This window comes from Podarcis pityusensis, assembly GCF_964106645.2.
Source record: "Podarcis pityusensis genome assembly, chromosome: 14".
Taxonomy (NCBI): domain Eukaryota; kingdom Metazoa; phylum Chordata; class Lepidosauria; order Squamata; family Lacertidae; genus Podarcis; species Podarcis pityusensis.
In genome coordinates this window covers 10,895,924-10,922,885 of record NC_138039.1, presented here as the reverse complement: position 1 = coordinate 10,922,885, position 26,962 = coordinate 10,895,924, and the positions used below count along the sequence as shown (strand labels likewise).

The following is a 26,962-nucleotide window of genomic DNA, read 5'->3' as shown; positions in this document are numbered from 1 at the left end:
AACCTGGAAGTAGTACCTTGGGTTAAGAACTTTGCCCCAGGATGAGAACAGAAATCGCACGGTGGCGGCAGCGGGAGGCCCCATTAGCTAAAGTGGTACCTCAAGTTAAGAACGGTTTCAGGATAAGAACAGACCTCGGGAACGAATTAAGTTTGTAACCAGAGGTACCACTGTACTGTCAACCCATTCATTTATGTACATGATGCCTATGTCTGCATTTCTTCTTTCTGACAATGGCAAACTACATACGACAAGCTGCTTTAAGCAATTTTATATAAAAACAGTGTATCTTGCATAACATGATATAAATACTTGGTTTTGTTTTTCTACTTAAACAGGAGAGCCAAGTTGCTGAATTCTGTCTGTCTCATCTTTCTCTTGCAATAGCTTGATTTTTTCTTTAAGCAACTTAATTTCTTCTTCTTGTTGCATCACTTTCTGCTGAAGATTGTAAATAACCTAAAAATGAAACAGGAGACACAAGTATGGTATTTGAACAATGTGCAAAGGTAATGCCATTACAATTTTATTGAAAATGAATGTAGTTCCCAGCAGTAGTCACAATGCTAATACAGCCTTCTCCAGCTTGGTAACTCTAGATATTGGGGACTGCAGTTTCCATTAGATCTAACCAGCATGGCCAACAGATGGTGGGAGTTGTCCAGTCAAAGGTGACTATGGGATGCAGCACTCATCTCACTTCAGGCTGAGAGAACCAGCATTTGTCCGCAGAATGCTTTCCGGGTCATGTGGCCAGCATGACTAAACTACTGGCACAACGGGACACCGTGATGAGTACCAGACCACACAGAAACTCCGTTTACCTTCCTGCCACAGCAGTATCTATCCGCCTGCAGTGGTATGCTTTCAAACTGCTAGGTTGGCAGGAGCTGGGACAGAGCAACAGGAGCTCACCCCTTCCTGTGGATTTGAACCGCTGACCTTCCAATCAGCAAGCCCAAAAGGCTTGGTCCTTTAGACCACAGCGCCAGTAAGTCTCAAAACTACTAATGCTCAGAGAAATAAACCAAGAATACTGTAAGGTAGTAAAACAAAATCATTTCAGTCCAAATTGTGATTTATTAAACAAATCCATGTTCTTTGTGAGTGAGAAGGGGTTTAAGGAATCTCCTTAAACAGTGGACCCTCCAGATACGAATTAAATTCGTTCCAGGGGTCTGTGCACACCCCAAAAATTTCGTAAGAAGAGGTACCACTTCTGCACGTGCGGCACAATAGAACCAGAAGGTAACATAACCCGAGGGTCCACTGTACTATGACTAAAATGACACAGGATTTTAACACCATAAAACTGCCATTTTACATAAAAAACTAATTTTTTTTAAAGTCAACGCTGGCTATACAGTCATACCTCGGGTTGAAGTAGCTTCGGGATGAATATTTTCGGGTTGTGTTCTGTGGCGACCCGGAAGTAATGGAGCGCGTTACTTACGGGTTTCACTGCTCACACATGCGCAGACGCTCAAAATTACGTCAAGCACGGAAGCGTTGAATCTCAACGCGCGGACGTGGGTTGCATTTGCTTCTGGATGCGAACGGGGCTCTGGAACGGATCCCATTCGCATCAAGAGGTACCATTGTATAGTACGTTTTATCCTTTTGTGTAGGAACATCAGGAAATAATTATCTACCTTCCTTAAATGTTAACCTTGCTAGGAGCAGTTTTGAATGGCCTGCACAATTTCTTTTTTGCAATACAGTGGTACCTTGGTTCCCAAATGGCTTAGTTGTCGAAGAAATCATCTCCTGAACCTCACAAACCCAGAAGTGTTCCAGTTTGCAAACGTTTTTTGGAAGCCCAATGTCCGACAAGGCTTCCACAGCTTCCGAATGAATGCAGGAAGCACCTGCAGCCAACTGGAAGCCGCACTTTGGTTTTCAAACAGTTTCGGGAGTCGAACAAACTCCCAGAACGGATTAAATTTGAGAACCAAGGTAAGGCAACAGCCAATTTACAAGCAACTGTGTGTACGCACACAGCTGCAACCTGGAAGTGGCCAGAAAAGGGAGCGGGATGAGAGGGGCTCACAAAGTACTTCACACTGCTACAAGATGGAGAGATGGCCACCAACTAGGATGGCTTTAAAAGAGAGAGGGGCAAATTCAAGGAGGATAATGTTAATATTAATAACAATAACAACCACAAAAACAATAATTTTATTATTTATACCCTCCCCATCCATTCTGGGCAGCTTGTTCCACCTCTGCAGTTGGAGGCAGTATACCTCTGAATAACAAAATGCTGGTAACCTGGGGAAAGTGCTTCCAGGACTCTCATAGGAATATGATTAGTTGTGGGACAGAAAGCTGGAGCAGGTGAGCCTTTAGCCTGATCCAAACAGCAAGTAAATCCTATCTCGAAGAATGAAGCTCACCCTGCAGAAGTCTCCCTCATATCACGGAATGTAGAATCAGAAGGGGCCTTCTTTTACAAAGCCAATATATAGTAAAAACTTACATTTGCTGAATTATGGAAGAGTTCACTTTCAAGAAGTTGACCCGCAGTTGGTCTGTGCGATGATACCGAACTGGTAAGCAGCTTAATGTATTTAGTTTGTATAGGCCATTTCCTGCTAAAGGAGAGGGGGATGTTGCCATTTCTTAAGCCCATCAAAACTTCAGTTCTTTCCATTTCTGTTCCAAATGGATGGAAGAGTTCTAACAGGATCACACCTAAGCTGTACATATCTGACTATTGGCAGAAAAGAGAAATATGAGCATTAGCACACAAAATAATTACGTCTTAAGAGAAATTATGAATGCATTACAAATGGCCTAAAACCACATTCAGTGATACAGCTGTAAAAATATCAGGAAAGAACCTTCTAATGTTTCAAGAAGCTTGCCCAGAAACAAACGCCTTTTAAAAAACAGGAGCTGGTAATTTTCATGCAACCATACTTAATAAGCCATGAAATTTCAAACAAACATTGGAGTGCCATTATATTTTTGTCCACCATAAAATCAGGCCACTTGACATGCACGGTCCATTTTTACCTCATCTGTGGGCATAAATAATTGTTTGCAGCTGTTCTGTTCCCTCTCATCATCACAAATAGAACACTCTATTTTTACTTTTTGCATTTAGCAGTTTCCATTTTGAATATTACACCACATGGCTCTAGTGCCTTCTTTTTGAACTGATTGACTTTGCTCCAGCTCCTGTCCATCAGTTTGCTTTTGTTGACACCCATCAATAATGCTTTTGAACATGTATGACCAATTATCACAACAGAGGTAAAGTTTTAAAATAAATAAAGAAATAATTGGGGGTTGAGTGGCTGTACCTTGAAGTCATAGTGAGAGCCTTGTAGCTGTTCAGGTGAGGCATACAGGCAAGTACCCACCCCAGAAGTATGTATTAGATCTATGCAACAAAAAAGACAAAATTTAGAATTAATTCTTAGGATACCACACTGCCAATTTTTAAGTAAAGGCCAAACTGCTTTGAAATTACCATTTATCTTATTTGCATTTAGCAACTGGGTTGTATCTTCTTGTATAATATCTCTACAGGCCAGCCCAAAATCTCCTATTTTCACATGGTGGTCAGGTCCTTGTAGAAAGATATTTCTGGGCTGTGAAAACAGGGTAATGTAAGCTGGTTATATATTTCACAAAATTTGAATATTTTATGCATGAAATCTTGCATTTCTCACTCATTCATTAGTTACATTTAATTTAAGAACTAAGCTGCACTTGACGCAGAGTCCAAGCTTCTCATCTGCCTTTGTTTTTGGTCTGCCTCTAGAGATGAGTTGGCAGCAAAGGGACGGACAGACTACTGAGCTGACATACATTTATCAAAGATATAGCTGAGGCACTGGGCAGTTACCATAGCAACTGGCTTGGCTGACCCTGCACCTGTGACAAGCTCATCCATGGGGTGGTTTACGCTCTTGAAGGAAATTAACTCCTCATGTCCAGTTACTCCAACAGCCACATGAGAACGGGCCTTTTCAGTGCTGGGTGGTTGGTCTGTGGCATGTACTCCCAAGGGAAACACATCGTGTGCCATCACTACATTTAGACACAAGGCTTGGGGGGGGGCTCTCGGACCTTTGGTATTTAAGCTTTCTACATGGTGCTAATCTTTTAGTAGGGTGGGTAGGTTTATTTTGCATTGTTCACTATTTGTTTTACATCTTTACGGTTTTAAATTCGTTGCATTTTATCTTGTTCATTTGCTTTGAGAATTTTTACTTTTGTATAAAGTGACTGACAGATGAAATAACAATTCCATGCAGATGTAGGCCAGGATCGACAAACAGGTAAACAAGTTAAAACAATTCAACGCATCATCAGAGATCTACAACCTCTTTTAGACAATAACATTTCTTTTTCTCAAGCTCTGGGAGGAAGACCTTTCATTGCCTACAGACAGCCACCCAAACTTAAACTCCTCCTCACCCACAATAATACAACAACCAGACTTAACATGGACACTGGTACCAAAGCCTGAAATAAACCCAGATGCCAACTTTGCTGCCACATACACCTGGACAATACCATTACTGCCCCAACAATATCAAACATACCATCTCAGGACTATTTAATGGCTCATCTTCTAACATTCTGTACGCCATCAAATGCCAACAGTGCCCTTCAGCCCTCTATACTGGAGAAACAGGCCAAACCCTACGCCAAAGGATAAATGGACATAAATCTGATATCAGGAATCACAAGACAGAGAAACCAGTAGGAGAACACTTCAATCTCCCAGGACATTCTATACAAGATCTCAAAGTAGCTGTCTTATTACAAAAGAATTTCAGAAATAGACTGTAAAGAGAAGTTGCTGAATTGCAACTTATTACCGAACTTAAAACCATGGAGAGACCCGGTCTGAATAGAGACATTGGATTCTTATCTCATTATACATGATAAAGCTATTTTTAGCCATCTCACTCCTTGCTTTTTCCTGTAAGACCAGTTAACAGTTGTCAACAGGTTTACCACACCTATCAGCCAATCACCCATTCCCATCACCCTTCTGAGTAATACCCCTCCCCACTATATATATGGGTCTGGTGACTTCTGTTTCAGTGTATCTGAAGAAGTGTGCATGCACACGAAAGCTCATACCAATAACAAACTTAGTTGGTCTCTAAAGTGCTACTGGAAGGAATTTTTTAAAATTTTGTTTCAAAACAGGTAAACAGTACAAAAAGGCAATACATATACTTCTGCTGCGCAAACCCTCCGTTTCTTGCACAGCTTCTTTAGGAACTAAGCTCAGCCCTCCCTCTGCCCACACAGGAGAGCCATGGTATCGTCTGGCTGGTTCTAGAACCAGGCATTGTGCATAATCACAAAGGAACGATGGCTCAAGATTCCTTTGCATTTCCTCCAAACTAAGGGTTCTCAGCTACACATTTTCTCTTGGTAAACATGGGCAATCTGATTAGAGGTTCCTATGGGAAGAAACCACCCCATGAATTAGATGAAAGGCAGAAAATGCTATTTGACTCTGTAATGGACAACGATGGGGCTACACTTCAAAGTTTAATGTATTACCTCTTGGTCCACGAACCAACTATTTTCCGGGTAATCATATGTCTAAAACTTACTGTTCCATTATCAAGAATCTTCCCCGTTTAAGATCAGAGTTAAACTACCTCACGCTCGTTCAGGCTCCATAAACTCAGGAAATTGGAAGCCAAGGCTGATGCCTTAACAGACATGCTTGATGATCAGCAATGATGCAATATCACAAACCGTGCTTGCTTACAACTTGGCCTCCATTCACTTTTCCTGGGACAGGGTGATTTGTGAGAGAAGGTTCAGTGTTGGGTGGGACGCATGCCATCCATGGCAAACTGGGTGCACGTGATCATATGGAACATATGGTCCCCATGACTGTTTCTTAGGTTTCCAAGTGTGTCCACAGAGCCAAAAAAAACCTCACCTAACTGCTGTACACACATTTATATTTCATAAGTAAAGGGACAGGCATTCTACATATAAGCCACTAGGTGACTCCCTCTGCAAAAATTGTTCTCCTGGCAAAATTTTAGTTTCCATTTTGTTTTCTGTCATGCCTGACACTATTTTGATAGTATTTGTTTTTAATATATTTTAATGGGGCAGGAAAACCTGAACAACCTTTAAACGGCTGACTAGAACTTCACCTAACCAATGAAAGTATGTGTTCTGCAGCAAGCCTGAAGAAAGTACATCAGTAATTTTCACCAAAATTACCAAAGAATTTGAGATTTCTTAATACCCGTGGGGGGAATTTTCATCACTTTTTAACTTGCTGTGGCTGTGGCAGTTTTTATCAGGTCAGTTGGAAATTGGGCACTTTTTGTAGACCTCAGCAGGTAGTTCATGTATGCCAAGTTTTAAGTCAATAGTAAGTCAATGGTATTTTTATAAGCTATAGAATTTTAAGGTTATATGACAGAACTTTGTTTTTGCTATTCTCCTTATATTCTAAAAGACAACAGTGTCTGGATACTATAAGACCTTCATATATAAAGTTCAACAGGCAATATTTATACAGAAGCCGGACACAGATTCTATATTAATACCAAACAGAATATTAATGCCTTTGATTAGTTAAGGTGTTCCTCTGATTTCTGAAAAAGTCACCGTATTTTGGTACCAATACCTAAAAGAACAGGCTGGTTGATAACAGTCTTTTACATGTCTAATTAGAAGTAAGCCCCATTATGTTCAACAACCCAGGAATTCCAAAACTTACTAAGCCCCATTGAGTAGAACTGCAGTAAGATTGCAGGTCTAAGCACACTTACTGAATTAGTGGACTTTTTTCAGTTTACAGCATGGGGCTACATGTTGAATGTAAAATAAGATTTGAGAATAAATATTACGCACTTCTTATAAAACTGGCCAACTTTTTAAATAATTACACATTTATAAAAGCACCTCAAAAACTAGGCACTTCTGTAAGATACAAACATGAGTCTGACCAAACTGCGGGAGGCAGTGGAAGACAGGAGTGCCTGGCATGCTCTGGTCCATGGGGTCACGAAGAGTCGGACACAACTAAACGACTAAACAACAACTGAACAGTTTTCCATGCATGCAAAATATGTGTAGCTTTTCTTCCAGAAAATTTTAGTCATTGTATATGGTACTCTATAGAAGCACGCACCCTTTCAAATCAGAGTGGAAAGGCAGGTTTTATGGCAGTTGTATATGGGGCCACGTGCATCATAAATGCAATCTGATATAAGCCCTTCTGATAGGGCTAATAAAAACCCTTAGTTGTACTTCAAACATGCATAAAAGGGTTATCAGATAAACTTCGATACCTATTCTGGATCTCTCTCCTCCCCCCCACCCCCGGAACCAATATGGCAGCAAAAGTTGGGGAGGAAGCCGCTTGGAAGATATATGAAAAGTACCTTTCAAATTGAACCTCCTGAAATAAGGTAATGTTTAACTATATATTATAGTTAGATAAGAGATCTGGGAATCCTTTGGTGGGCAGAAGAAAACCCTATATGCTTGGCCAAAGCTATTCAGCAGCAAGTCCAGAAAAGTAATGAGACGTTAGCCAGGTTTGGTTGGGTCATGCCAAGAAAAGCCAAATTGTATAATTTCTCTGGAACGTCCTACACCAAAGAGACCATGGCCTCCAGGCTTCTGCCAGCCCTCTGCAGGCGCCCACAGCTGCCAGTTCCTAACACCAGCCCTGCCCACTGCTAAGAGTCAAGCTTACACTCTTGTATGCCTTTCCAGCATTGTGCTAGTAATGCCACACGCTCCCCCGGCTCAGTAGATTAAGGGTCACACCAAGGGGTGGGAACTGCATATGGAAAACCTATCATATGCATTAGAACGGCACCACCTCATTTGGAGTTGACTAGTGGACCCCCAAGTCCTTTGAAGGCCAACACAAGGACAAAGAATCTCCTGTGTGTGGCACAATCTCCACTCCTTTAAATTAAGGGGCTTTGCTTTATAAAGCAAGGCACCTTGCAGTTGGGAATCCAGCGGGCCGTGGTGCTAGGGAGGACAGTAGCAGAGGGAAGCAAACCTTTAGTAGCCAAACCTTCAGGTTCAACTCTGTGGTTGCCGCTAATCTAAGATGATCCATGATATGTGCCTTATCATACTTTTTGCATCCTCATACCCAAACAACATGTACTGATAAAGGTTGGGCAACACTGACTTTATGGTCTAGAAGAAAGAAGAAACGATAAGAAATATAGTTTTTGCTTGATTGTTGAAGGGTAATACTGGACAAATTCTTTAGAGAAAACCACCCAGCGGTTAATAAGGGTGGTGGCTGATGGAAGAGGAATTGTATGGAATCTTACCACCTATTATATCACTTCCCAAATACAGAACTGCAGGATGCCCCTTGAACATGCATCAGAGAATTGCACAGTGCAATGAAGAAAACTACCCTCATGTCAAACCAGAGGAAGACTTCCAGGTGAATTCTGACGCAATCATTTACCATGGCCACAGCCTTCTACATTTAGCTGTAGCCAACAGATATCATCAAACTCTAATACACCTGCTGAAGAATGGAGCCAATATAAATGACAGGGATAGGTTAGGCCAAACTGCTCTTCACCTAGCTTCTGAAATCCTTGACCAGCAGGCAATTACCATGCTACTCCTCTGTGGAGCGAACGCCAATCTCGCAACTCCAGATACCAAAGAAACTCCGCTCCACTTTGCTGTCTGGTCTTCAGCCTGCAAGGCTGGCATAGTCTTAGCAGCAGGTGATAAGTGTGTTAAGCTACTGCTGTGCAATGGAGCAGATGTACACATGAAAGACTGGGAAGGGCAAGAAGTTATTCACAGCGCTTGCCGAAGTGGCAGAAGAGATATAATAAACCTCTTGCTTGATAATGACGCAGATGTTAACGCTTTAACGCAGGAAGAGGAGTCTGCACTTTTCCTATTTCTTGAAAAAGAGACCAATCTAAGGCAGGGAGACGTACTGAAGAGATTGCTAAGCTTATCATATCCTTTGAAATTAACAAACAGGGAAGGCCGTTTACCCAAAGCACTCAGCCATTCATGCTGTGGACTGCTGAAAGATATGCTCCTGAGAGTGTCTTCAGAGGTCTTGTCTTTGCAGGATATTTGCAAATTCAACATCAGGAAAGTATATCGAGGTAACATGAAATTCTGGCTAAAAGGAGTGATTCCAACCAGCTTGTGGCATTCCATATACATCAATCAAGAGTTCTCCTATGCTTCAAAAATAAATTATTTTTGATTTACTGTGCAACACACATTTTGGAACGCTATCAGACAAGAAGAGCAGAAAAAGGGCCCCGCAAAGCTTTCAAAAATAAGCTTCCTTGTTTACATTAAATAAAATTTGAAGAAAAACTAGTGAGAAACTTGAATTTGGCTTTATCTTCTGAAGCATTACTAATTCTCTCGAGTGTTATTTGAATAACGTCCACTTAAACCAGTCTGTTAGGGTAAAAGATTTGTAAGAATAATGGGAGTGGATTTCTACATACAAAAAGTTCCACTTGTATGGCAGGGTTTCTTGGTCATTTTTAAGATTCTGGTTATCATAACAATAGCTCCCTTGATGCAATGGAATCAGCTCCCAAAGCTCGGAATGAAACCACAAATGCAAAAGAATTCACCAGGTCAGGGCTATAGGCATCTCAGCTTTATTGTCCATTATTACTTCTTCCTCCACCTCCTCCTCCTCCTCCTTCCTCCCTCTACTTCCTTCTTCTGCTTTCTCCTCATTCTTGTCATCATCGCTATACTGCCTTTCCTCAAAGAAGCTCAAGATAGTGTATTTGTTTCTCCCCACTACACAAACAATGTGATCCTCACAATAACCCTGTGAGGTCGGTCAGTTCAAGAGATAGTGGTTTCATTACAGCCTGGGATGATGGGAGCTGGAGTCCCAACAACTTCTGGAGGACCACACCTTGGTGCACAAACTGTCTCACCTGGCACTGAAAAGACCACAAAGAACACAGTAGGTGAGCTTTACTGGTGTAGTTGTTCCATAACCAGGATGGCAACCACCAAGAAGGCCCTCTCCCTGGTAGCTACCCACCTTTTTTCCAGTGGGGGCACCTGGAGCAGTGCCTCTGGAGAGACCTTAAGGTTCAGGTGGCCACATATGGGAGAAGTCGGTCTTTTGGGGAGCCTCATGACAAGCTGTTTAGGGCTTTAAAGGTTAAAATTGGGCCCAGAAATTGTACCAACTGTGCCCCAGCTGCAGAGATAATCCCCACCTCCTCCACAATTCCAAGCTCCGAGTGAGAATTTTACTTACTTTAATGTCCCGGTGCATGACTCCCATACTGTGGATATAATACACTCCTTCAAGCAGTTCTTGGAAGATCTTTAATGTCCACTGGTTGTCCACATGGTGATAAGGACCTTTAAAAAAGGAGTGGGGAGTGAAGTATTTTATAAATGACAGCATAATACGTCCAACTATTTTAACAAAGAAGTTAATATGAAAATACAGCATCTGCCATAGGAATAGGCCAAAACATCTGGAGGATATTGGATTGGGGAAAGCAGAACTAGAACAATGGTCCATCTAGCTCTGACAGGTAGCAGCTCTCCAATATTCCAGGCAAAGGGTCTTCCCCAGCCCTACCTGCTAATGCCAGAGATTGAACTCTTGACCTCCTGCATGCAATAATAAGCAGCTGCAACTATAAGCAGGGGCCCACACACTTGTGGTGGCAACTTGCTACTGACCATTTCCGCTCTCCCAAGTTCTCTGTGCAGCTCATATAGTGCTTGAGTCTTGGAGCTGGCAGATGAAGCCCCTCTCTCTGTCCCTCTGCTGCCAGCTCCAAAACTCCAGAGTGCAACGTGAAAAGCCATTCCTTTCAATGGGGATTTTCTTCGGTTGTGGTGTGTGCAGATGAGGCAAAACCACAGCAGTACAAAGATGAGAATTCTCTTCTCCGCATCCCAGCTAGACAGGAAGAAGGATCATGAGGGTTGAGCAGGAGCACCCGCCCATGGAAAATAGCTTTTTGGAAACCTGGCTTTAGGATTTACAAATAAGGAAGAAAACATTTGCCGCTTTCAAATGCAGACTAAGATTCATTGCCTTTATTGTTATGGAAATCAGCTTAAAAAACAACAGGCAAATACGGGAAGCACTTTTTACAGCTGCCCAGAGAAGAATATTTATTTATATTTTAAGTCTATCTTAAAGGCAGGAAATCACGTTAACATTTAATCTCCCCCACCACTCTATCTTCAAAAACAAAACTTACTAGAAGCATCCTCTGTTTTCAAACATACTTTGTTTCTGTCAGCAATCCAGTCCCACAATGAAATTTCACACAGCTGCATCTGTATGTGAAGCATAAGGTGATACTCTATCTGGGAAGAAAAATACAAACATTTAAGTGTGTTATACATACACATGCACCCACACACCACTTTATCAGGTCACGTACAACTTCCAAAACATTTTTAAAAGTAAGATTTTATTCATTCATCCATCCATTTCCCCCAGTCTTTCCATCCTGAGGAGTGGAGCACCAGGGCTGTTACATTTTAGGTGAAAATGTGCATTCATTTCCACCCCTTTTCAGCTCCCAAGAGTAGGAAAAGATTTAAAAAAAAGTAAATATAAAACTAGAATGTGCATATTCAAGAATTAAGTCAGATGGGACATGTTTACAAACAGAATAAAGTAAACCAAGAAGAAGGCAGCCCAAAGAAAGAAGCTGCCAATCGTAGCATCGGAAAGCAAAATTCATCAGATATATCAACGTTTATTTAATCCTGTATGCCACCTCAATAATAAAAGGCAGTCTATAAACATTTTAATAAATAACAGGTCTTCCAATGGGACACTTCTGGTGTTGCAACATGTCCCTGTGGTTTGGCAGGTCCTATTGTGTGGAACTCCTTGCTGGTAGAGGTTAGGCAGAAGTCATCCCTGCTCACTTTCAGACACCTTCAGAAAACAGTATTATTCAGACAGATCTTTTGAACTTGAGATTCCTTGCCAACCAGCTTCCATTGACACGTTTGATGTTTTTATTGCAGCACTTTTTTTTTAAGGTTGCATATCACTTTGCGATATTTTATATGAAAGAGCAGCTTTAAAATATTATAAATAAAAACAGTCAAACAAGCGCAAGAGCCATCTCTAGAAATATAGCTAGGTTTTGGATTAATGCTGCACAGTTGCTGAAGATTATTGTCCACATGTGTCAAGGGGTAACTAAGTATGTTTAAGAGGAACCCGCATTTACCTGACACTGATGCCGCACAGATATCCCCTTCTGGGAGTATTCTTCATCAGCGCAAGAATCATTTGTACTAACACTGCCAAGGCTAGCAGGATTGCAAGGAGATACAATTGATGGATGATTTTCATTATCTCTTGATCCATCGACTGTGTTATTCATGCAGCTGCTCTCGGGCAATTCAACAGGTAGCGCACATGCATCTATTTTATTTCCTTTACGGTCTCTGCCATCGGAAGATTCAGCAAAGACAATGGAACTGCTGTCTTCCATATCCTGAATGCTGTACTGATCTCTGCAAGAAATGTAAGGAGGGAGACAAAGAACTGTGAGCAGGAGAGAAAATGCCTGCTACTGCTGTTCCTCAAACGCTGTGCCAGAGTTTGCATTGGTTAGCAAGGTTAACATAGCGTAATTAACAGGGCCTGCTGTCACCTCTCACTCTTCTGCATCAGACCACCCTTCTCCAGGAAGTCTCCTGACAGCTGGGGGTGGGAAGGAGAATGGAGTAGTGTGCAGCAGGGCATGGCAGACTGGAGGAGCAAACAGCAGCTCTCAACAGGTAGGAATGGAATCGCTAGCTGCAAAATGTCAATCTTGTGCCTACCAAACATGCAGCCTTTTCCATGCTTGGGCTCTAGAAGTGGTCTGTGGCTTCTATATGCACAGACTCATATGTAGGATTTCACAGGGACCATTAAATAGAAAACCTCTACTCTCCCCTCCAGCAAGTTTTAAAATAACTATTCATGGAAACATTTTTCAGCAATCAAGAACAAGGTGAAGCAGTACTGTTTTTCAATCTGACAAAAGGAATAGCAAAGGTAAATATATATTTTTATATTACGTGGTTTAAGAAAAGATCCTTGCTATACGTTAAGTCAACATTCTGCTATATTTTTGGCTTTTATTTGAAAAAGACCAAAAGAGATTGTTCTTACTGATACATAGGATACATACTCAGAACTTCTCTGCCCAGAAGACATTTTGAGGGACAGTAAATTCAAAGTTGTCTCACCTACAAGTTGGATGAAGAGAAACACAACATTTTACAAAGACAGACCGAGTGTACCATTGGATTATAGTAAAATTTTACCTTTTAGTAAAATGAACATGTAGGTGGTTTAAAATTTCAATAGTTAATAAGAACAAATTATTATATTAAGTAAGACCAGATACTATATTTATGAATGCAAAACCTATAAAAAGACAACCCCACACACAATTTTTATATCTTCAGATCATTTATGGAGTGACCAGAACAGTACACGGCTTTCCCAAAATTGATACACCATGGAGTTGTGCTACAATATAGCTATTGCTTTTGTTTTAACCTTTCCCGCACCAGAGCTGTCTTTTTTTTTTAATGCCATACTAGGGACTGGGGAAATTTCAGAAAGCTGTTTATTATGATCCCAAAATATTTCTCTGGGCAACAACAGCCAGTTTAGGATGTATGATGTGTCATGTTGACAGATAGAAGCCACAAAACTAATGTTGTACTCTCCTTTTGGGCTTGCTGGTTGAACATGTTCCATCCAAGCAGTGTGATATCCCACAATATTAGGGTGCTGCAACCCAGCCAACACTTTAACTTCCCGCAACACCTACAAAAAAACAAGAGGGAATGCGTCCTGTTCTTATCATTGGTAAGCCATTGTTTACCAGAATTTTGAGAACTGAGGAACACTTTTCCTGAAATAAAACTGAAGGTGCACTTCATTCTTATATCCCCCCCCCCAAAAAAAAACCCCAAAGGGTGCTATTCTTGTAGTAAGGGGTCCTAAGTCAGTGGTACAGCACAGTATTAGCATGCAGAAGGCTCCAGGTTCAGTCCTCAGCATCTCCAGGCAGATGTTTGGGAACCACAGTACTAAATCATCCAGCTGTTAGCAGCTTCATTAGTTGTCTGCAAAGTATTCTGCAAGGAGAGGACTTTGCACTCTTATTTAAGCCTTTCAGATACTAGCAAAAGTCAGTTAAGGATTGGGCAGAAAGTAACAGGAAAGACCTCAGCCTGAGCTCTGCAGAAGTGCTGCCAGTCAAAAGCAGAGAATACTGGGTTAAGTGGCTAAATTTAACCTGCACTGAGAAGGCTAGCTATGATCCATTCTTATACCATTTGCTTTTAGAGCAGGGATGGGGAACTGCGGCCCTCCAGATGTTACAATAGATGGATAGATAGATAGATAGATAGATAGATCACCTAAATTCTGTATCTTGTGGACCATTGTTCATCTACATAAACAGTAGCTGATTACAGAATCATTAGAATTATACAGCGACAGAATTTTTCCTTTTCTGTCTTTTCTTTTCCTTTCACTATCCTGGCATAATCCCTTTCCTTTAACATTAAATATCAGATCTTGAAACCAATTACACTGAGTCATGAATTTCCACAGGCCAAACAAAACACATGAACAGATGTAAAATAAGTGCATACCTTCATACAATCTATTTTGGTAGCCTTCTTGATAAGAATTTTCTTAATTGCATAGAACTGACCGTCTAGCTTGTTTCGGACCTGAAGGCAGATACAGCAGAGTTTAGCTCAGAGATGGTCAAACGACAACTGGCATGCAACATTCTTTTATCTGGTCACTCACAACATTAACAATTGTGCAGTAAACTCCCTTCCGTCTCAGTCCCAGCAGCCACTATGGAGAAATTACCTTAATGCTTTAGATTAAAGCATGAACTGTGGGTATGAGCTTACACTGTAATGTAAAAGATTTCCCAACCCTGTTTTAATGCCATGTAGACAACTGCACACAAGACTTAACATCTGTACATGCATTTGTCCTGGAATACAATGCTTTATGCTTGGTAATGGTTTTTAAAATTTTCAAAAAAGTTTGTTTTTAAAAAAAGAAAATAGTATTGAACAGTGTTCCCCATGTACACATATAGACCACCCAGTTCAGGCAGAGGGAAAGATTAATAGGTAGTTGCAGCTTAAAACTAGGGTCAGCAAGAGCAGAGGTTTATCAGCTACCTGACCTTTACCTTGTGTCTGTTGGCTACTCATGTATACTTATCCTTTGTGATTTCCCCTTTCTTCTATTACCATTTTTGTAATAATTTTTATTAGTTTCCAATTACAGTCCAATAATAACCTCATTATAACAATACTGATTTACAATACAGTAATTAATACCAACCATTCAATACCGAATTATATAATTTAGTTAAAGTGGTCCTCCGCATACTAGATTTGATGGTTTCGTTCTTTTCTTTTTTTCTGCGTTCCAAAATCTCATTAGTTTCAATTACATTCCAGTCATAATAATAATCCCTTATACAACAACTGCAATATTAATAACTTCTATTCGTGTTGACACATTAAATGATTTATAAAACTGCAAGTGAGGAACTCAAACTATATCCTTGTTTTTCCTGTGTGTGGCAATTATTCTGTCCGTGGTGTTTCTTCTTGTCCTAGTAAGATGTTATGTCTTTCTTTCCCCCAATTGTTGCTGTTATCCATCATGCCTTGGGGCAGGGGTCGGCAAGGTTTACCAGCCATGGGCCGGATCACTCCCAAGGAGATCATCTGTGGGCCAGACTGGCGCAGTGCAATGCCAGAAATCATATCTGCGCAGGTCCGCAGCGCCAGAAATTGCTTCTGTGCATGCCCAGACGCCAAAAATTGCACCTGCGCAGAAGCAATTTTTGGCATCTGGACATGCGCAGACACAATTTCCAGTATCTGCCTGTGCGCAGACGCAATTTCCGGTGCCGCTCAGCAAGTCCCTGCGCCGGTTTAGCACAGCGCGCGGGGGACTCGCCGAGCAGGCGGCTCTGTTCAGGGGTGGCTCGTGGGCCAGTAAAACGGTCTTCGTGGGCCGCATCCAGTCCATGGGCCGCACATTGCCAACCCCTGCCTTGGGCGGAGCTGATATCCCATTGTTGTTCCAGAAATTTCTCCATCGCTCTATCCCGTGCTTCATTGTTTTGCACCGAGAACTTTAACAACAGCTGCAAAAGTCACTCTGACCCAGTAAATAAACTGTTGTCACAATTTTTCCTCTCAGCCTGGGAAGAAGAGTGGTCTGTCAAACTGCAGATAAAGAACCTTATCAGTTCCTTAGCAGCTCACAGACTCCTTTCATTCTTCCTTCCAGCTTAAGATATATGGACAATTATACTTCCAATTAAATTAAATTCCAAGTCCTCTTAGCGTTATTTAGTTCACTTTGCAGATAATAAAGGATGGGGGAAAGTCATCTCTAAGTTTCCATCGTAAACCTTTTGCAAAATAGAGTTTCCCTCCCTTTTTCCTTTTTTTTACACACACAGTTCTGTTTGATGTTATATTCCATATTTATAATCCAATTTTTTCCATCCTCGCTTGTACAAATATAATTTGAACTAACATTCAGAGGAGGGTTGCCGAATCATAAATGTAGAGAAGAAAACTTTAAATAAAGAAACCGTAGGCTCCCCTCCCCACCCCACTGTCATTTGCACCAAATGAGTTCAAACCTTAAAGTCCTTACAGTTGGTTTGTTCCACAGTTTGTGATCTCATCTCTTCTAGCAAGCGCCAGTATTTTAGTCCAATTAAGCTCTAATAAACAGGAGAACCTCTGCTTTAGAAAACTCCCATCCATCTTGGACTCCCTTCTCTCTGAGTATTTCTTATTATGGAAGCTTACCCAGTAATATAAACCGTTACTACAAAGTTGTTAAAACAAAAAATAAAGAATACCTTGTATACAGTGCCGTACCCTCCTTTTCCTAGCCTTGTAATCTCATCAAATTCATTGATATAGCGAGAAGTCTGTGCTTCAAAGATAATTTCATTTTCCCTAGTTTTTAAAAAGATGGGCATCACTGGTTGTAGCAACAAAATACATCACAAATAAAAAGGTATTAGACTCACCAACAATATAACTTTCCTTCATGGGCAGGAAATCAACGGGGGGCATGCATTTTTAGCATTAAAATGGTAGGATTTAAGTAGTTTAAGTACTTTCCTGTCCTGCCATGCTGTCAGTCGCACTGTCCAAGGCTACTTTTCATTTATAAAAAATGTTAGAAGATATTAATCAACTTCATGTGACATGTAGTTCTGACTCAAAGATGAATATATAAGGTACTACAAAAATATGGAGTGATGCTACTATATATAGTGGTACCTCAGGTTACATACGCTTCAGGTTACATACGCTTCAGGTTACAGACTCCGCTAACCCAGAAATAGTGCTTCAGGTTAAGAACTTTGCTTTAGGATGAGAACAGAAATCGTGCTCCGGCGGCGCAGCAGTAGGCCCCATTAGTTAAAGTGGTGCTTCAGGTTAAGAACAGTTTCAAGTTAAGAAAGGACCTCCGAAAGGAATTAAGTACTTAACCCGAGGTACCACTGTATTAATTTTAAGGTTCCTTCTCCATCTAGACAAATTTTGTGACACTGAAGGAACATAAATCTCTATCACTCAAATCCATAGTGACATAATTTGCTATTCTCAGACACCTTTTTATACACATTCTTTTTTTAAAAAAAGAAAGGATTTGTCATAGTTGTCAGACCAGCCTTAACCAAGCTGGTTCCCTCCAGATGTTGTGGACCACAACTCTCATCAGATCCAGCCAGCATGGTTAGGGATAGAGGAAGTATTAGTTTGAAATATTTGGAGAGCACTGAGCTGGGGGACGGCTGATTGTAGTGAACACTTGGGCAGAAAACAAGCAAGTCCTGCAGGATTGGTCAGGTTTCCTAACTATGGTACAATCCACCTATTTTTGATGAAAAATACCAGTGTAAGCAAGAACAGGGGAGGATCAAACCATGCTTTCATGGTTTCATAATTCCAGTTGGTTCTCAAAAGCACAGTTCCAACAATCCTAGAGTTTCATGGGAAACTCTAGATAGTGTTTTCAAACTTCCACTTTCAATATCGAATCTCCTGTTTTGATTTTTTTTAAACACTTCTAATAATCAACATTTTATATTTGTAATACTGAGGACTCTGGCAGAGAGAGTAAATGAACACATTTACTGAGAAGTAAGCCCCACTGAGCTCAGTGAAACTTACTTTGGAGTTAATAATTGCCCAACAAGCAATTTTAAACATTCGTTGAAGCACTTTGAACACATACCTGTTTGTGTAAGAATCACTCTTCCCGAACTCCTACAAAAATAAAAAACACATACACCATGAGGAGGGGCTGCAGCAGCAGTTTCTTTGAAGGATGTATTAATTTATTTTAACTTTCTTATGGATTTCCTGCAGACTTTCTTGGCAGAGGTAAAGCAAAATTCTTTACTTTTCTAACTTGAAATTTGGCTGCTACGACAGCCTTTGCTAATTTGGTGTCTTCCAGCTCCGATCAGCCTGAGCCAACAGTTGTGCAATGGCACACTAGAAGAAAGACTTTGACTGTTCTGTGACGTGTAGGGACACATTTGGCTGCCACTGTTTACCGTATTTTTCGCTCTATAACACGCACCTGGCCATAACACGCACGTAGTTTTTAGAGGAGGAAAACAAGAAAAAAATATTCTAAACAAAACAGTGGATGTATGATTTTTGTGGTTCATGCTGTGGCCACAGACATGTGATCTGACGGTGAGTTTGGGGTAGCCCAATGCAAAAATCCTGAGGATCCATGTGGGTCCATGCTTTGTAACCACGTTTTTGCGCCATTGCGGCCCCATGAAACAGTGGGTGCGTGTGTGTTTTTTGTGCAGGCTGTAGCCATGGACATGCTATGTGATCTGATGGTGAATTTGGGGTGACCCAGTGCAAAAATCCTGAGGATCCATGTGGATCCGTGCTTTGTAACCACGTTTTAAGTGGGGAGGGAAGGAAAAGCACTCAAGGGACAAGGAGCACACGTGGGGGGGGTGGAGAAGGATGCTGCTAATAATGCAGGAGAGGCTCCTCTCCGGCTTTGCTCCTTTAGAACAAGCAGGCTCTGCGTCTCTCCCTCCTCCCCAGCAAGGAAACCACGATAGTAACCACTCTGAGACAAATCAAGAAAAAGTGCGACCAACACTCTCCCCCAACAAGCACAGTGAGGTCAAAACACACACACACACACAGAGAGAGAGAGAACTGGCCCTAAAGTTGCAGGGCGCTGGAAGTCGCAGGGGCGCTGGGGGAGTGAATGGGAAGCAAGAGAAGGAGAACGATCCCTCACACACACACAGACACACAGAGTGTCAATTCTAAAGTCGCAGGGGCGCTGGGAGAGTGAATGGGAAGCAAGAGGAAAAGGAGCCCTCACACACAGAGAGACACACAGTGTGGATTCTAAAGTCGCAGGGAGAGTGAATGGGAAGCAAATCACACACAGAGAGACACACAGAGTGTGGATTCTAAAGTCGCAGGGAGAGTGAATGGGAAGCAAGAGGAGAAGGAGCCCTCACACACACAGAGAGACACAGAGTGTCAATTCTAAAGTCGCAGGGAGAGTGAAGGGGAAGCAAGAGGAGAAGGAGCCCTCACACACACACAGAGTGTGGATTCTAAAGTCGCAGGGAGAGTGAAGGGGAAGCAAGAGGAGAAGGAGCCCTCACACACACACAGAGTGTGGATTCTAACGTCGCAGGGAGAGTGAAGGGGAAGCAAGAGGAGAAGGAGCCCTCACACACACACAGACACACAGAGTGTGGATTCTAAAGTCGCAGGGAGAGTGAAGGGGAAGCAAGAGGAGAAGGAGCCCTCACACACACACACAGACACACAGAGTGTGGATTCTAACGTCGCAGGGAGAGTGAAAGGGAAGCAAGAGGAGAAGGAGCCCTCACACACAGACACACAGCGTGTCGATTCTAAAGTCGCAGGGGCGCAGGGAGAGTGAAGGGGAAGCAGGAGGAGGAGAACGATAGCTCAAGCACACACACGCACACACACACACACAGCCCCTACAGTGGCTAATCCAAAATCGGACATCAGAAAACTGCAGGCAGGGACAGAGAGCAGGGGTTGTTTTAAAGCAGCCAACTCCCGCTCTGCTTCTCTCCCTCCTCCCCGGCTCCGCTAGCTGTTTCAAAGCGAGCCACGGACTGCTCACGACTGCAGCAGATTCCCCCGCCATCTGTAGGCATTCGCTCCATAACACGCACAGACATTTCCCCTCACTTTCTAGGAGGAAAAATCTGCGTGTTATGGAGCGAAATTTACGGTATATGTCAGTGTGTCACTCAGATCCTTAACCAAATTTGTGAACTCCTGGCAAGTACTTTAACATATGTCCATACTAGACCAGAAACTATGGTTTGGCATGATATCTAAATTTTAAAAATGCTGTTTGGGATCAGTAATAGGGAAAATAAAAGCAGACAAACTGTGCTGAACTGCGGTATGGGGTTTTTTAGGCTCAAACCCTGGTTTAGATGCTAAACCATAGTTAGCACAACCCATGCTCTAACACACTGACCAAACAGGCTGCAATATATTGTTATCCTTCCATGAAACACTATAGTCCTTTAAAAAAAAGATTTGTTGACACACGGAGAAGAATAGATCTTGCTACACCAACCTCACCATGCTCCTAATGATGTGATCGCCAGATTATTATTAAACACTTATAAAGTATCTATACATACATTAAAAGATAATGTAGCCCATGCCCATGTAAAGGAGTATGAGCAAAGAGGAGAGCGCTGGAGTAGAATTCTCTGGTCTGCATAAGCATCACAAAAAGAAACCAAAGAACTGAAGTCCTATACTCTTCCCCATGTACTTTATATGCTAGTCATGGGAACTGAGAAGCAGAGAAAGTTTGAAGTAAGCTTACTTCATTGAGTATTTGTTGGTTGGCTGCTTTCATCAATTCAGTAATGGCTCGATTATGCTGCAGGCGCAAACTACTGAATTCTTCACGGACAGCAAAATCAGATAGCAAGTGCATTCCAGTAAATGTCTTACACAGTACTGTACAAAAGGAGGGGAAATATTTGAAAAGAAATCAAACATTTGAACTTTACACAACATTCAAACTATTAAAAACTGCTTATGGCCTAGCTTTGCTTAAGTTGCACTGACAGCTGATGCTACCTACAAGGAAATGATCTTTGCAATCTGAAATATTTTGACACAACAAAAAATGTTTCAGCCAAATTATGGAACCAGCATTTTATAATTTAGTATTAGAATACACTTTTAAAATAAAAGCTCTCCAAAAACCGCCCCAATTCAAAAGTTGTGGAGGGTTTTTTGTTTGTTTGTATTTTAATGCCACTCTTGGACTGTGGTGAGTTTCAGCATTCCTCTCTGAACACTCTTGTTGTTCAAATGTAACCATGGGTGGAGCTTCCAGGAGGTTGATTATCTCAAAGAAAAACCCCTCCTGCCCCACCCAAATCAAACAAGATCTAATAATCAGTCTGAATAGCAGGTGGTTTGTGGGTGGGTGGAAATGTGGGTGGCATGGAAATGTGTGCCTGTCCGTATTTAATATATGCATTTCTGTATTTAATAAATGCTGTGCATTTTGTAGTTATTCTTTGGGATGTTAATGGTATTTTTAAATTGCTATAGTGTTTTATTGATACCTTACACCATGTCAGGTATCCACTTGTGCATGTTAACATGCTGCTGTTATACCTCTAGCATTAAGCTCTGGGTTAGCTTTTACATTCAAAATGACACATAAAATTCAGCCTTCATAGAATCATAGACTTTTAGAGTTGGAAGGGACCACAAGGGTCATCTAGTCTAACCCCCTACAATGCAGGAATCTTTTGCCCAACGTGGGGCTCAAACCCAAAACCCTGAGATTAAGAGTCATGCTCTACCAACTGAGCTGTCCCAATGTGAACTAAATGAACTACTATGGCTGATTTTTTTTTTATAATACGTCCATTTCAAGAGCAACTTGAGAACTTTGAACTGGTTAAGCGATCTAAGACTTTGAACTGGCAGCTAAAATTGTTTACTTTCCTACTTGATGGAGCAAAGATAATAACAACACAACAGAATAGTTAAAGATTAAGTTGAAATTCAGATAAGTTGAGGTGCACCACCGGTAGAGATGTATGGTGAGCTGAAAGCTTATTGATGTTTATTTGGAAGTAAGACCCGATGTGTTCAATGAGGTTTACGACCCTTGAAGTACTTGTAGGATTAGGGTTATAGGACTGCAACCTTAATGTGCTCAAATTATTATTATTTACATTCTTATTTAATATATTTATATAATATAATAAATTCAGACAAAATAATGCAATTCTTCAGCTGCTGGAACTGACAACCACCACTCTACCATGCAAAAGTAAGTCAAGCTCTTACTAACATTGAAACAAACGTCTTGAACGTGCTGGATCTTGTGCATACACATGGCAAAGATGCTCTAGCAGTGAAACGAGCAGGAGCTGGTTCGCAAATGAAGTTGTAATGTTCATTAACTTTTGAGAACCATTTGCACCTTGAAGTTCTGCAGGCCAATCAGAATCTGAAATAGACCAGGCAAAAATGAAAGCTGAAAGGCAGGCTTGCTGACCAGCACATTTGCTCATGAGCAGTTGAAAACACTGTGGAATTAAATGGCAATTTATGTAATATTCTAAGAAATATAAAAGCTGGAATGTTTTACAGTGTTATTGAGAGGACCACATATTTCCCAGATAAAAGGCAGGACTAACCCAACAAATTCCATCTGCAGAAGCCCTGCGCAAGGGTTTCCACGGTGCAACAGGGCTTTCACCCCCTGCTGCCCTCCCTGAATTTGGCTCTGGAGTTGTTGGAAAAACCTCCTCCTGAACAGCACATGGGGTAGGGATAGTTCCATCTAGCAGACTGATATGCAAATGCCTTTAAGGTGTGTTTTTTTAACAATCAAGCGATGTAACATTTGATGAAATAATATCATTAAAAACAAACTATTCTTATGAGTTGGTGGAAGTTTAGTCTGGATGATATCCACATGTCCCTTCCAGGCCTGTGATTCTGCATCAAGTGAGGTTTAGAATCTAGAAGAAGCTGTTGAACCGGTCAGACCATTTTCTTTGAAAGGCAATGACCTTAGCTGGTCTGTTAAGAACTGACATTTACATGCCCAAAAAGACTGTTGCCATAGAGACAAGTGGGTGGGCCTTTCCCCACCTCCCCTGGCCTGATGCCATCCCATCCCAGGATGCAGAACATATAAGGAGGCTGCTTTTAAGTTAGCTTAAGTTTGGAATGATAAAGGACATGTTTGCATCAGTATACTAAAAAGGGCAGCTGATGCAATTATAGAGTACCCAGAGGCCCTAAAGAGAAAGTCACAAGACAGATCAGTAGGAATGATGAAACTGCCCCCTAACTCTGCCTCAAGGTGAAGAAGAATGATGTAACTACGTAACTCTTCAGTCATGAATATTCTTCCATTCCTAGCACAAAAACTGTTAAATAATCCAGCTTCTCTAACTAAGGGGGGGGGGGGACACCCTATGATTCTCAAGATGCTATTGAGCTCCCAATTCTCATCAGCCCCAGCCAGCAAGGCCAATGGTCAGGGATTATGGAAATTGTGGTCCGACAAAATCTGGTAGGCCACAGCTACCCCATTCTTGGTTTATAAGGTTAACATTTCTGAAACGGGGCTGGGGGGTGGAACTCAATCCAAGGGCAGGCAGGAGACTATGTCAAAATATGTTGTTTAACCAGAAACAGTGAGAGCAGTAAAACTACAATGATTCAAAAGCCCTATGATCTGGATGTCTCCTGCATGTTATGACATGTACAGTCCCTGCTAGATTGTTTTAGTTGCATAACTCTCGGTATATTATTGTCTTCCATGCCGTTAAAATAATTCCAGCAGCTACTCTCCTGTGAGGGCACAAATAATCCCCCTTCCTTGCCCACTGTTTTCCTGCAGTGCAAAGCAGTAGAATCTATTCTATTCTATCCATTAATTATTCTAAAGCCTCGTTAACCAAGCCTTATCCCAAAGCAAACACAAATATTGACGGAATTTATACATACGGAAAATTCATGTGTTGTTTTTAAACCTGATCCCTTTCAGGTAGGGTGGGTGGATATTGGCACATTTTCCAGCAGAGTAGTTTTTAAATAGATAAAGCCCTTGTCCAAAGTGACGTGGCTCAGTAAACGCTTTACCACTTGTGATCTGAGTTTATTGTGACATAAACCTTCCCTTTCACCTTTGCTTGATGGCAAGTCCTGTGAATTTCAGTGTGGAGTTACTTCCAAGCACACATGCACTGAGACAGGCCAGTAACAACAGGATCCTAAGCATGTCAACTCTGAAGTCCTATTGAATTTGATGGCGCTTACTCCCAGCTAAGTTGGAGAAGCATTGCAGCCCAAGGTTATGTGCACACCATACAATTTACAACACACGGCCCCGCTAAGAAACCTGGGAACTATGGTTTGTTAGCAGTGCTGGAAATTGTAGCTCTGTGAGGGGGAGTAAACTACAGTTCCCATTATCCCCCCCCCCCCCCGCAATGGGGAAATGTGCTTTAAAAGTACAGTGTATACACAGCCTAAGCTTCTATTGCCAACGGAAGTTGACAAAAAAGGAATTCACACCACCAATTAGATGTTATTATTATGGGTCTTGAAAGGCAAATTGCCCTTTATGGAGTATAATTATTAGGCTCTCTCTCTCCCTCCTTCCCCATAGGTTGGCTCCCTTGTGTCAAATTTTATACTGTCCCTTGAGGCAGAGATCTGCCTCTCTCTTTTTTGTTCTCTCTAGCACAATATATAAATAATAATAATAATAATAATAATAATGGCGCCACAATCTGCAGCACTTACCTGGGAGCAAGTCCCACTAGTCCTTACTTCTGAGGAGACACCATAGCGAGCTACAGGAGGTCCTACCGCCCTCAGCTGGGAACTTAACCTCTCCTAAGCGTTGCACCCAACGCAGAGCAGCCACAGCGAAGTCCACGGACCCCGAGGCAAGCCGTGCCCCGTCATTTCAACGGGTCTACTCTTGAGTAGGGCTAGCATGACGGGGCTCAGCTTGCACACGTTTTCCCCCTACCGTGCAAGAGGGGAGTCCTCCCCCCCCCACCGCGCTTCCTTCCCTCTCGAAACCATTACAGTGGTACCTCGGGTTAAGAACTTAATTCGTTCTGGAGGTCTGTTCTTAACCTGAAACTGTTCTTAACCTGAGGTACCACTTTAACTAATGGGGCCTCCCGCTGCTGCCGCGCCGCCGCCATGCGATTTCTGTTCTCATCCTGAAGCAAAGTCCTTAACCCGAGGTAATATTTCTGGGTTAGCGGAGTCTGTAACCTGAAGCGTCTGCAACCCGAGGTACCACTGTATTTGCACCCCCTTCGGTAACGCACCGTCGAAGGGCAGCTCCGTCCCTTCGTCGCTGTCCTCTGGGAACGCGATGGCTGCGGGAGGCGTCGGCGAAGCCTCCTCAACCCGCCACGGCCACCGTCGCCGCTGGCCGGAGGAGCCGGCGCCGTCCTCTCGCCACATGGCTGCTCTGCTCCCAGCAGAGGCCCTTCTTCCCACCCCCAGCTTGGAGGGCCTGAACGCGCGGCGCGCTGAGGGAAAGAAGGCGGGGACGGAGCCCGGCCTCCCTCGCTAGGCCGGAGTCTCCTGACAGGCAAGCTCGGCCGCCCCGCCGGCGCCCCCTGGCTCTGCCCGGGGACAGGAAAAAAGCGCGGCCGCTCTCGAGCGAAAGAGGGCGAGCCCGGACGGGTCTCCTCAGTGTGCAAGTCGCGCACTGAGGCCCCATAATAATGCCCAGGTAAGGGGGTGGGGTACTAGGATGGCAGCCACAGAGCACAGCCCGATGCTGCCAGGCGTGTTTACTCGGAAGGAAGCCGCCATCGGTTTTAATGGGGCTGACACCCAGCACTTTCCACCAAGACCCCTGGGGCTTTTCTGCAGCGAGGAAGGATCAACGCAAGATAGGGTTAGCATTGCTGCCCAGGCGTTGTAATTGCTTGTTACTGCTATTCCACCTTCTCTCCGAGGAGCTCAGGGTGGTGCGTGGAGTTCTCCCTGTTTCACCCTCACACAACAACCCTGTGAGGTAGGCGAGGGTGAGGGTGAGTGACTGGCCCGAGGTCACCCAATTAGCTTCATGGCTGAGTTGGGATTTGAACCCTAGTCTGCCAACACTCTAACCACTGCAGTACTTCACACTGGTTGTTACTATCATTATAAAGGTAAAGCGACCCCTGACCATTAGGTCCAGTCGTGACCGACTCTGGGGTTGCGGCGCTCATCTCGCTTTATTGGCCGAGGGAGCCGGCGTACAGCTTCCGGGTCATTTGGTCAGCATGACTAAGCTGCTTCTGGCGAACCAGAGCAGCACACGGAAACGCCATTTACCTTCCCGCCAGAGCGGTACCTATTTATCTACTTGCACTTTGACATGCTTTCAAACTGCTAGGTTGGCAGAAGCAGGGACCAAGCGACGGGAGCTCACCCCGTCACGGGGATTCGAACCACCGACCTTCTGATCAGCAAGTCCTAGGCTCTGTGGTTTAACCCACAGCGCCACCCGCGTCCCAACTATCATTATAATAACCTTTATTATGGCCTTTATAGTTGTTGTTGGTATTATGACCTTGATGATGATGATTTAGGGGTTTTTTAGTTGTTATTATTATTATTATTTAAAAGGTAAAGGTAAAGGACCCCTGACAGTTAAGTCCAGTTGTGAACGACTCTGGGGTTGCGGCACTAATCTCACTTTACTGGCCGAGGGAGCCAATGTTTGTCTGCAGGCAGTTTTTCTGGGTCATGTGGCCAGCATGACTAAGCTGCTTCTGGCAAAACCAGAGGAGCACACGGAAACACCATTTACCTT

The 26,962-nt window shown here is 42.6% G+C and overlaps 2 protein-coding genes across 3 annotated transcripts; one reads left to right on the top strand and one right to left on the bottom strand.

Annotated features, from left to right (window-relative positions):
- Positions 1 to 256: 256 nt before the first annotated feature.
- On the bottom strand, positions 257 to 25,877 carry EIF2AK1 (eukaryotic translation initiation factor 2 alpha kinase 1). Of its 2 annotated transcripts, none has more exons than XM_080981068.1 (15): positions 25,479 to 25,877; positions 22,463 to 22,621; positions 20,966 to 21,102; positions 18,320 to 18,351; positions 16,929 to 17,028; positions 14,662 to 14,742; positions 13,728 to 13,825; positions 13,175 to 13,238; positions 12,225 to 12,506; positions 11,232 to 11,340; positions 10,265 to 10,371; positions 3,479 to 3,599; positions 3,309 to 3,388; positions 2,480 to 2,713; positions 257 to 459 (listed from the first exon to the last, which is right to left on the bottom strand). In XM_080981068.1, exons 1-15 carry the CDS (start codon positions 25,615 to 25,617, stop codon positions 331 to 333), a joined length of 1,872 nt encoding a protein of 623 aa, XP_080837194.1. In that variant the 5' UTR covers positions 25,618 to 25,877; the 3' UTR covers positions 257 to 330. The 2 variants fall into 2 exon arrangements, with proteins under 2 accessions (XP_080837194.1, XP_080837193.1); XM_080981067.1 differs by having other exon boundaries at positions 12,225 to 12,513; positions 13,179 to 13,238; positions 25,479 to 25,876.
- On the top strand, positions 5,210 to 9,348 carry ANKRD61 (ankyrin repeat domain 61). The gene is made up of 3 exons (XM_080981198.1): positions 5,210 to 5,568; positions 7,351 to 7,421; positions 8,341 to 9,348. Exons 1-3 carry the CDS (start codon positions 5,413 to 5,415, stop codon positions 9,227 to 9,229), a joined length of 1,116 nt encoding a protein of 371 aa, XP_080837324.1. The 5' UTR covers positions 5,210 to 5,412; the 3' UTR covers positions 9,230 to 9,348.
- Positions 25,878 to 26,962: the final 1,085 nt, after the last annotated feature.

Excerpts from the sequence above, each read along its gene's own strand:
- ANKRD61 (XM_080981198.1), top strand. The coding sequence starts at position 5,413 with ATGGGCAATCTGATTAGAGGTTCCTATGGGAAGAAACCACCCCATGAA. Across the intron at positions 5,569-7,350 it reads ACGAACCAACTATTTTCCGG|CAAAAGTTGGGGAGGAAGCC; the intron begins GTAATCATATGT and ends CCAATATGGCAG. Across the intron at positions 7,422-8,340 it reads ATTGAACCTCCTGAAATAAG|AACTGCAGGATGCCCCTTGA; the intron begins GTAATGTTTAAC and ends TCCCAAATACAG.
- EIF2AK1 (XM_080981067.1), bottom strand. The coding sequence starts at position 25,617 with ATGTGGCGAGAGGACGGCGCCGGCTCCTCCGGCCAGCGGCGACGGTGG. Across the intron at positions 12,514-13,178 it reads TCTGGGCAGAGAAGTTCTGA|AGATCAGTACAGCATTCAGG; the intron begins GTATGTATCCTA and ends CATTTCTTGCAG. Across the intron at positions 3,389-3,478 it reads AAATGCAAATAAGATAAATG|ATCTAATACATACTTCTGGG; the intron begins GTAATTTCAAAG and ends TTTGTTGCATAG.